The sequence below is a fragment of the Gavia stellata genome, chromosome 6 (genome assembly GCF_030936135.1).
Source record: "Gavia stellata isolate bGavSte3 chromosome 6, bGavSte3.hap2, whole genome shotgun sequence".
NCBI lineage: Eukaryota > Metazoa > Chordata > Aves > Gaviiformes > Gaviidae > Gavia > Gavia stellata.
This window is the reverse complement of record NC_082599.1, coordinates 20,196,387-20,206,958: the sequence shown is the minus strand read 5'-3', so window position 1 is coordinate 20,206,958 and position 10,572 is coordinate 20,196,387. Positions and strand designations below refer to the sequence as shown.

The 10,572-nt window shown below is 65.7% G+C and overlaps 1 protein-coding gene across 1 annotated transcript; it reads left to right on the top strand.

Annotated features, from left to right (window-relative positions):
• Nucleotides 1–9,280: 9,280 nt before the first annotated feature.
• PTF1A (pancreas associated transcription factor 1a) lies at nt 9,281–10,240 on the top strand. Its single transcript, XM_059819024.1, has 2 exons — nt 9,281–9,905; nt 10,038–10,240. The coding sequence occupies exons 1-2, from the start codon at nt 9,281–9,283 to the stop codon at nt 10,238–10,240; spliced, it is 828 nt and encodes a 275-aa protein (XP_059675007.1).
• Nucleotides 10,241–10,572: the final 332 nt, after the last annotated feature.

The window sequence follows — 10,572 nt, the reverse complement described above, 5'->3', positions numbered from 1 at the left end:
TGAGCGATCCTCACGGTCAGACCAGAGTGCTGTCAGGACCTAGTCTCAGGGAACCATTCCCCCTCCCCACGAGTGGTTTTGTGTACTGGAAAATAAGGGACTCCTTATCAAAAGTGCTTTTTACATACTGCTTTCCTCCAGTGGCCTTGCTTACAAATCCCCCTCGGGGGGGCGGCCGGGGACAGCCCGCGGCCGGCACGGCGGCGGGCGTGCGGCGCTGGGCAGGGCTCGCCGCGGCTGCGCCCGCGGGTTGCTGCCGGGGGCTCCGGGCAGCCCGGGGGAGCCAGCCCCTGCTCCCAGGCCGCCCGCGCCTTCTGGGGCCGTCACCGTACAGCCCGTTTAGGAGCCTGTTCCCTGCGGGGCCGGTTGGGTTTGTCGCCGTTTCATTCCGCTGCGGTGCCCTGCGTCCCCCCCGTCCAGCAAAACCGGCACCGCCCGGCATCCCCCACCCCGCACGGCGGCTGCCTTTTCCTCCGGGCTCCCCTCGCCCCGGGCCCGGCGGGGCAGCCCAGGCAGGCCCCGCAGGCAGGGCACGGCCCGCCCCGCTCGCACCTGAACGGCTCCCGCAGGAGGAGCCGGGCGGCAGCCGCGGCCCTGCCTCTCCGCAGCCGGCGGAGCCTTGAACTCGGCCATCTCCGTTGATTTAAATGTTATTAGCTTTGAGCCCCTCTTTTGTCGGGCCAATTTAGAAGCTGATGAAACGGTAAATTGTTGGCGGAAACGTAGGCGGCTTTGTGCTCTGCCAAGCAGGTGCCTGGCGGTTTTAGTCAAGGATTGGTAAATTTACAAGAGTGCAGTGGACGTGCCCTCCCCGGGCTATTGTGAAATTCAGGGGCGAACAAAGGAGAACGTGAATATTCACACAGCCGCCTTTCAGCGTGTGGCATTGCTCCGCAATGTTTAAAGCGCTGCGCTTTTTTTTTTTATTTAGGGAAAAAAAACCACCAACAAAACCCCCCAAAATCAGAAAGTACCTGTTTGCGTTTTAAAGCACATGGAAATCATCCGTGAGCAACCATATAATTTGATTTGCTAAGCAATCTGCGAGGCGATTGCACATCATTTATAATGTTCATTGAGCATTTTGCTTAATTGTGTCTCTTTTTGTAAAGGAAGCACAGCCCCCTCCCGGCTGCGGCCGGCACAAGTGGCCAGATTCCCATGGACCCGCAGACAACCGCCGGCCTTGCGCGGGGTTTTTCCCAAGCGGAGCCGTCCCCACACGCCCGTCTGGGGGGCGAGAAAAGGGCTCAGGTACGAGCTCGCTGTCTGAACCCCCTCTGCTCGCAACCCGCCGCCTCGGCAGGTGCTGCCCGTCCAGGCTGGCGGGTGCCCCGCTCTCCTCTCGCCGGGGCGGTGCGTCTCCCGGGCGGCGAGCCGCGGGCTCCGCAGGTGCGGGACAGGCCCGGCGGCACCGGAGCCGGGGCGGAGCTGCTTCCCTTTGCCAGCCCCGGGCCCGGGAGAGGAGCTCGGGGAGGAGACCTGAAAGCGGCACCAGAAGGGGAGGAAAGACCTTTGCTGGCACGACCTTGCCGGAGTCCCCCATCCCGTCCCTCTCCAGGTGCTTTGCAGTAGCCGGTCGCGCCTCCGCACGCCGCGCAGCCTCCGCGCAGGCCGGCAGGGCGTGGGGCGCCTCGGGGCAGGGACACACCGGCCGGCGGAGCCGCCTTTAGCGGGGTGAGCCCCTCGCAGCCAGCGACCTCCCGCCTCGGCACGGCCGTCGCAGTTCAGGCACGGTCGCCCCTCCGCGGAGCGGGAGGCGAAGCCGAGCGGGCCTGAGCTCGGTGGGAGCGGGGCGGGGGCTGGCAGCCCCTGCGCTCCGCGGAGAGCGCTCCGGCGGAGCAAAGCCGGCAGCCCGCCCGCCGCTCCTCCGCACCTTTTGCCGGCCGCGGCCGCCCAGCCGCACCATATAATTTGATTTTCCCCCGTGCCCGCAGATCGATTGCAGCTCATTTGTTACATTCAGCGGCTCCTCGGGGCGGGGGAGCGGGGGAGAAGGGCGGGCCGGGGGAGCCGGCGGCACAAGTGTTGGGATTCCCATGGGCTGTGCCTGCTCTCCAGCTTGCCGCGCTGGCACCCCGGCCCGAGCGGCCGACAGAGGGGGGTTTGTAGACACGGTGACCTCCGCGATCTCGGCTTGAAAGAGCCTGAAAGGAGGCTCTTTATGGTGCATTACCAGCGCAGCGCCCAGGTACCAGCTCGAAGGGGAGGGCGCGCAGCCGGGCCGACCCCGGCTGCAGGTGTCTCCTCCTCCGCCGGGCGTGCGAGGGCGCGGCGCCGCCCCGCCGCCTTTGTGGGGCCGCCGCCCCGCCGCGCCGCGCTCGCCCCGGTAGCGGCGCCGAGGGGGGAGCGCTTCCCCCCGCCTTATTTATGAGCCTCACGTGGCGGCGGGGGAAGGGGCGGGCTCGCCGCGGCCGGGCGGCGGCGGCCGGCTCCGCTCCCTCCGCACCCCTCCGGGCCAGTCCCTGCTCTGGCGGAGCCGCCCGCGGGGCCGCATGAGTCCCGGGCACCTGCCTCCGGGGCCCGGCGGTGCTTGGGCTACATGGCCGGGGGGTGCTGCGGGGCACAGCCCGGAGCCGGTGAGGGCTGGTGGGGCTTTGCTGGCCCGCGGGGAGCAAAAGAACTCCCGCAGAAGTCTCTGCAAAGCCGTTTTCGTCCTCCGGTGTCTGGAAGCGCGCAGACCTGCCCGGTGTCGAGCTTGCCGTGGGACACCCTGTCGCCCCCAGCGAGGCGTGCGGGTCTCCTCCCCTCGCCTTCGGAGCAGGAAAGTTGTATAAAAGTTTATTCCCAGGAAACACACAATCCCCCAAGGTTGCACTGAGCAAAGCTTAGTTTAAATTACGCTTTCAATGGTAAAAAGACCTGAGAATATGCTATCTTTTTAAATTAAATGAAGTGCCATTTGAAATCAGGAATTGCAATAGGGTGTTGGGTTTTTTTTTTATTCCTTTCTTGGTAAAATATTGTTTGCATAGATACTGGGCCAGCTCTGGTCCAGTCTTTTAAAAGCCTCCTGCTTCCTTTCTGTGTCAAAAGATTGCATCTCTGAAAGAGTCCAGCACACCAAAGAATCCCAATAGGAGCTGGTGAGTTTTATAATCTTGAGAAAAATATGGCCATACTCGCTATTTGCCCCACTGTGGCTTTATGTACCCAAGACCTCCTGTTTAACCAAACACCGGCAGGGTGGAGATGAAGGTTTACAGAAGAGAACTCGGTAGCGCCTGCAAGCAGGAAGAGGGAACTCTCCCGGCTTGTCTTTCCGTGCCTGTGATTTCACGGCATTAAATCAGCAACAGGAGTTAGGAAAAATATACAGGTAATGTAAGAGTAAGAGCTGGATTTTAGGCCTGGATGGGAAACCCAGGCGTCCCTTCGGGGACCTGGGGTTTTACCTTAGCTTTCGCTAACAGGTTTCGTTATTCTGGAGTATCACATGAGTTCGGAGCTATTTCAGAAGACTCTGGACCGAAAGGCAGGGTGCGCGGTGTGGACCTCGCCCCTGTCACCTGTGGCTCCTCTCTGCCTCGGACCTCGCTGCTGCTCCCTTAACTCTACCTTTTATCCATTTTCTGTCTCCTAACTCTTTAGGGCGAAACGTAGCAGAAAGGAGAAGCCGGGACACGTACGGATGGGGGGCGGTGGAGGCGGCGGTGGGGGAGCTCGGGGGCAGCGGGGGGGGAGGCGACTCCCTCTTCCCCCTAGGGGCCAGCGTGGGGCCGCCCTCCGCACGCAGCATCCCCGGGGGGCTCCGCGGGCGCGGAGAGGCAACGAGGACGAGCACTGCTGCTCCTCACGGCGGGGCTCATACCGCCGTGGAGGGACAGGGGAACCGTGCCCGGGGGGGCGCGGGGGCGGCAGGTGTCCTCTTCGCGCGTGGGTGCCCGGAGGAAGCCGCTCGCCACCCCGCCCGCCGCTAAGGCAGCCAGGCGCAGGGGTGTGCGGATAAAAACGGTGTTTGTGGGAGTTGGGGCAGACCCCTGGGAGGTGCTCAGCGCCGCGGGCGTTGAGACAGTCAGCGAGCTGGGGACCGGTTTCCTTCCGCGCTCCGTGCAGAGCATCGCCGGGTGTCGTGCGCGCTTTGCGGCCCCGCCGGGGCGGGGGTCTGCTCCTGCTGCCCGGCCCCGCTCCGTCCCCGAGAGACCCCGAGATGAAACCTGCCAACGGGAAGCAATGGGCGCCGGCGGGCCGGGAGCTCTTCTTGCCCTGGAGAAGCAGAGCCACTGTGGACTCCCAGCTGTGCTGCGGAGTCGCTCGCCCACGGAGGAGGTCCTTACCGCCTTCCCGAGCCAGGGTCGAGCCCCATCCTTCGCAGACCCCCGCCCGGTCTTCTCGGGCCGGGGGTGTGTACAGCGCCGAGCACCCCGGCAGAGGCAGGAACGGAGAACCCGGGAAGCCCAGGTGCTCCGGGTCCCCTCGGTGCAGGGTGCGCGCCCTCCCCTCGGGCGTGCATTGCGTGGGCCCATGAAGGGTCAGGAGTGGGGACCGGTGGGCTAAACCCCGCATACAGCCCTGCCCTGTCCCCATCTCCCGTCCCATCTCTGGACCTTTAGCGACTCCTGGTCTCCGTGAAGGTGGCTGCCAAGTAGATTTGTCGTGTGATCATTGACTCCGGAGGGAAGGCAGTGTGCCCCTTGGGGTCCCTCCCACTGGTTCCTGCCCTCGAGGAATTGAAATAACGAAATGTCAGACGCAGGTCAGGAGAGTGGTGCGGGAAGGTGTCGTTCCCGTGAGCACGCCGCTAGCCCTCCCGGCGGGGAAGAGGGGGTCGGGGAGACACCCGGGCAGGACAAATATTGAAAGAAGGGCGTTTGCGACACGGGCGGTGCTGGCCCAGGTGCGTTACCGTGGCCAGGGCTGCGCTGGTACCAGCTCCTGGTTTTCACAAGTTTCCTTTTCGTAATGTCTTAGGCAACCCGAGAGGAGCCTTCCCGCGCCCCGGGCGGTTCCTTCGCGGACGGCCCCTACTCATTTCTCAAAGGCGGATGTACAAAGCTGGAATTGTTCGTCTTTAACGCCATCATTGCCGCAGAGGCGAGGGCTGAGGTGGGCACACCGAGGAAACCTCTTCTGCCCCTGAGCCGGGCGTCGCACCGAGCACTGAGCGCCGGGGAGCCCGGGGGAGCGATGTTTCATTGCCTGCGCACCCCAGCGCACACGCAGAGCGCCGGCCGTGCGCGGCGAGGGGGAGAAGGGCTGTGTGAGACTCGTTTACCTCCCCTGCGGCGCTGCTCGCAAACTTTCCAAAGATCTGCTAGTTTCAAGACAGGCTCCGAGTCCCCTACAGTTTGGAAACTGTGGGTTCCCAAAATATCCCTCTGCTCCCCCCAGCAGCACGCTCCCATCATCGGGAGCTGCCGGGCGGCCGCGGGAGACCCACAGCCCCAACGGCGCAACGAAATGCCCGTCGGTCCTGACGCAGTTGCCTTGCAGGGACGGACAGACAGCACAGACTGGCTTCCCAGTGGGAGTTTTGTGGCCCGCTGGTGTCGCGCCACCACCACAGTGTGACATTCGCTGCCCAGAGCGGTAGGGCTCACCCCGGCCGTGCGGTACCAAGGTGTGCCAGGGCAAAGCGAGCACCGCCGGCCCTGGGGAAGGGAGAAAGACTCCGGGCATGGTAAATGGGCTGGGCTGCCCCAGCCTCTCCGGGCACAGACGGTCCTTGGATCAACAGCAGAGATCCTGCTTCTCCTTCCCCATCATCTCCTAGAGCCTTCAGACTTGGCCGTCGGGAAGATGCTTCACCACCACGTTAACGAGAGGCGCCCTGGCACTGTCTCGCTCTCAGGGACAGGGAGAGACCGCGGCCAAAGAGCTGCGCTGAGAGAAGGATGGTGGCAGAGGCTTAGGGGGAAAAGAGCCTGTTTCGGGGGGTTACTTCCCCTCTGGATCGCCCTTGGTCTGTCTGACCTAGGGAACGTGCTGCAAGGAGGGTCCTGAGTCAGCGTAGGAGTGTGTGTGTCTCGAGTGGGTGCGGTGGTGACAGGGGCCACTCGACGTCGTTTGCTCATCGGCTTTGAACTCCCCGGCTCCAGCCGGAATGTGGTAGGAGCAAGGACTCGCCATCCCATGGGTGATGACTCCTTGGGCATGCAGGTGAGGGAACAGAGCCAGCTCTGTGGCTGGGAAATCCCCCGAAATCACTTCAGCATTGTTAGGATTTAGGGGTTTGCTTTCTTCTTTTTACGGGTGTTTCGGGGTAGGAGTGACAAGGTCCGAGAGGATTTTGTGTACGATATGTGCTAGATTTATACTTGTGCTTCCAGACATGATGCCTTCACCCGTAGCGTTCCTTCCCGGGCTGCACACATCCGGGTAAGGCCATGCCAGGCAGGGAGAGAAGGAGCTGCCTCGTTTGCTTTCGGAAAAAGAGATTCTCCAGCCGCAGGCGTGGCCCGGCGTGCCCGGCCCGGTGGGAAAGGACCGGGCACACGTCCAGGTGTGCCCTAGCCAAGCCAGCGGCACCGGGGACGACAGGGACCTCGGGCCGAGCTCCTGTCCGCCGGGGTCTGCACAGGACTGGGCCGGGCTGCTGGCGGGTGACACGGCACAGGGGCGCGGGGACCGCGCCTCGGCTGCGCAGCGCGACTCTGGGACCGGCTGTGGCTGAGCTGGCGGCTTCTGGGGTCCGTGGGGCTGCGGGGCCGGTCGTGGGCTCCCCCGGGCTACCCGGCCCCTCCACCCCCCTCAGCAGCCTCAGGGGCCGGGCACGGCGGGTCCCTGCGCTCCCACCAGCGCCTCACGCCCGGCTGCTGCGGAGCCGCCACGCATCTGCCCCTGCAGCGCCCGGGAGCGCAAAGGCGGGGACAGGGGATGCTCGCGGTGTACGGGGGCAGCGCGGGGCCCCGGGGAGCCCCGGGGCGGGGAAGGAGAAGCACCGCGGTGCCCGTGCGGTGCCGAAACTGTGTCTGCTCTCCCAGGTGCGTCCCTCGGCTCGGTGGGACAGGGCTGCTCGGGAGGAGCGGTCCGAGAACGAGCCATGCCTCTGCCATCCCTACGGCTGGGGGCAGCGAGGGGCCTCCTGCCCGCCGCGCTCCGTGCTGCTCGGAGCGGTCCCCGCAGACCGCCGCTGGAAGGGCTGGGGGTGCTGGTGGGCAGCGAGCAGGGCAGGAGCCAGCCGTGTGCCCTGGCCGCACAGGATGCCAGCAGCATCTCTGGGCTGCGTGAACACGATGGCAGCCCAGGAGACCGAGGGAAGGGATTATTCCCCCCACTCGGCACTCGTGAGACCGTATCTAAGTACTGCGGCCGGCTTTGGGCCGGCCGGCACAGGAAACACACCCGTGAGGGGCGAAGGGAACGTTTCCTTTAACTCCGAGGAGGGCGAAGCACCAGCACAGGTTGCCCTGGGAGCTTGTGCAGGCTCCATCCGTGGAGGCGTTCAGGACCAGACCGGATAAAGCCCTGAGCAACCCGGTCCGGCCTCGCAGCTGCCCCGGCTGTGAGCAGGAGGTGGCACCGCAGCCCCCCTCAGGTCTCTCCCAGCCTGGGTTCCCACTCCTACTCGAGGGGAGCGGGCAGCACAGCAGGGCCCGCGGGGCTCCCGGCCGCGCACGCTGGGCACGGGCAGGCTGCGGAGCCGCACGCGGAGGGGAGCTGGAGAGGGGCCTGCCGCGGCTCGCCAGCCCCGGGCAGCCGGGCCGGGCTCTCCCAGCGCAGCGGAGGGCACCGGGCGGTGGTGCCCGCAGCAGGGAGCCGCGGCTGGAGGCGCCCATCCGTCGCGGCCGGCGAGCGCTCCCCGGGCCCGCAGCCCCCGCCTCGCCCCCTCATCCCAGCCCCCACTCCCAGGGTCCCTGTCCCCCTCCCCGGCTGGACGTGAACGGGGAGCCGCTTCGCCGTCGCATCGCCCCTCGATGGGGAGACTCCCTCAGTTTCCCTGTCCCGGGACGGTGGCAGCGGTCCCCCGGCCACGCGTCCCGGGCTTCGCGCGAAGGCTTCCTCCTTCCCTTCTCGTTCTTTCGCGTGGTCCGTCTGCAGGCAGGGCTTTCCAAGAAGTTGCTCTTGCAAAGCTCTTTGTTCCCTCCCGTGACTCACGCGTTTCCCTGCCGTTATCACGGCGCTGTCAGCGGCTTTGAAGTCGGGTCATTTATTACTTTCCCGGAGCTGGCCCTGTCTTGCTCTGCTGATAGAGCGGGGTACGTTTCCACGCGGGGTTTGATCTCTGCCCGTGCTGGTGGCACACTGGAAAGTCACTTTCGATAAACCTCGACAGACTCTGCCGGACAAACTATTGCAGCGCTAATGACAGAGATAATCCTCCCCTAATCTGCCGGGTAATCCATTTCACCCCAGTGAGAATTTTTAAGGCTTTAATCAGTGAGAGTCAGTTAGGGAATTATTAACAGAGCCTCCGCCAAACGAGCCCGTCCTGAGAGGGCAATGGGAGTGGGAAAAGGAAAAGCGCAACAGGGCCCGATGCGGTCAAAATCGATGCACGGCCGGGCGCAAGGAGCTGACGTGGTTTATTTTGATGTTACGATAGAATTGCCTTAATTTCACGCGCCGCGAGAAACCCCGCGCCACCGATCCACCCTGTGCCCGCTCCGACAGTGGCTCTGCCGGCGGCGGGGGCTGGCGGGCCCGGGGGAGCGAGAAAAGTGCTGGGGGGAAGATCCGCCGGGGTGACCCCTCCCGGTGCCCGGAGGGAGGCTAAGCCGCTCTCTGCCAACGCGCGCGTTTCGCTCAGCGGCTGGTGGGGAGAGGTGCCGGGGCGGGCCGGGGCTGCTCGCCCGACGTGCGGGGAGCACCGTTCAGAGCGGCTCCGCGGGCTCCGGGCCCGTTCCTGGGCGGCGGGGCCGGGCGGGGCCCAGCGGGGGGCTCCGTCGGGGCCCGCCCGCTTCCCCCCCCCCGCCCCGGTCCCCGCCGCGGCGCCGCCCCTCGCCCGGCGGGGGCGCCGCCGTGTACCCCCGACGGGGGGGGCCCGGCCCCCCCCCCCCCCCCCCCCCCCCCCCCCCCCGTCGCGCGCTGATTGGCTGGCGGCGGCGGTCAGCGGCACGCGCCCGGGGATGTCGTTATAAGACTCCTCGCGTGCCGGCCCGCCGCGCCAGCCGGCTCCGGCCTCCTCCCCGGAGAGCGGCGGCAGCGGCCCGGCCTCCCGGCCACCCAGGGGCGGGGAGGGCAGGGCAGGGCAGGGGCGGGGGCCCCACCGCCGCGGGGGCGGCTCGGCGAGCGGGCCGGCGGGAGCGGCTGCAGGCGCGTCCCGGCAGGGCTGCCCCCCCGCCCCGTCCCGTGCCGTCCCGTCCCGTCCCGTGCCGTCCCCGCCGGGACCGGGCGGAGCATGGAGACGGTGCTGCTGGAGCACTTCCCCGGGGGGCTGGACTCCCTCTCCTCGCCCCCCTACTTCGACGAGGAGGACTTCTTCCCCGAGCCGCCCCCGCGGGACGCGCTGGCCGCCGACGGGCTGCTGGAGCCGGACGTGGACTTCCTCAGCCGGCAGCTGCAGGAGTACTACCGCGACGGCGGCGACCCCGAGGGCGGCTACCGCTGCCCGGCGCCGGCCGCCACCTTCCCGCCGTCGCCCGCCTCGCCCGGCTTCGCCTACGAGTGCTGCGGGGCGGCGGGCGCGGCGCTGCTGTCGCCCGGGGGGCGGCTCCAGGCGCTGGGCTCGGCCAAGCGCCGGCGGCGGGTGCGCTCCGAGGCGGAGCTGCAGCAGCTCCGGCAGGCCGCCAACGTGCGGGAGCGGCGGCGGATGCAGTCCATCAACGACGCCTTCGAGGGGCTGCGCTCGCACATCCCCACCCTGCCCTACGAGAAGCGGCTCTCCAAGGTGGACACGCTGCGCCTGGCCATCGGCTACATCAACTTCCTCAGCGAGCTGGTGCAGTCCGACCTGCCGCTGCGCAGCGCCAGCAGCGAGAGCCCCAGCCAGCCCAAGAAAATCATCATCTGCCACCGCGGCACAAGTAAGTGGCGGCCCGCCCCGTCCCGTCCCGTCCCGGTACGGTACGGCCTGGCCCGGCGCGGCCCGGCTCTGCGCCCCGCAGGAATGCCGGCCCCAGCAATAACCCCCTGCCTTTCTCCCCCCTGTCCCCCAGGATCTCCCTCCCCCAGCGACCCCGACTACGGACTCCCCCCTCTGGCCGGTCACTCGCTGTCGTGGACTGATGAAAAGCAACTCAAGGAACAAAACATCATCCGGACAGCCAAAGTGTGGACCCCCGAGGACCCGCGGAAGGTGAACAACAAACCCTCCCTCAACGACATCGAGAACGAGCCCCCCTTCGACTTCGTGGCGTGAGGCGCTGCGCGGGTGGCCCCCGCCCCGCCCTGTACATGCTGTATGTAGAGACCTATATTGTAAATGTAATTTAAGATTCAGACTCTAAGGGCAATCAACTTTATTTATCTATTTATTACGGAGTAGTGATAATGAGGTAGAATCGTCTGTTTTGAATGTATAATTTATATAATTTATCCTGATTTTTTTAAGATATGCAATAGGTTTATTCCACCAGCACCTTTTTTGGGGAAAAAAAAAAAATAATGCCAGAACCTGTGAAAATAATTTATTGCCGCACGTGGACTCTTCCTGTGTTTGTTAATAATAAACCCGGATTGTACCTTATGGAG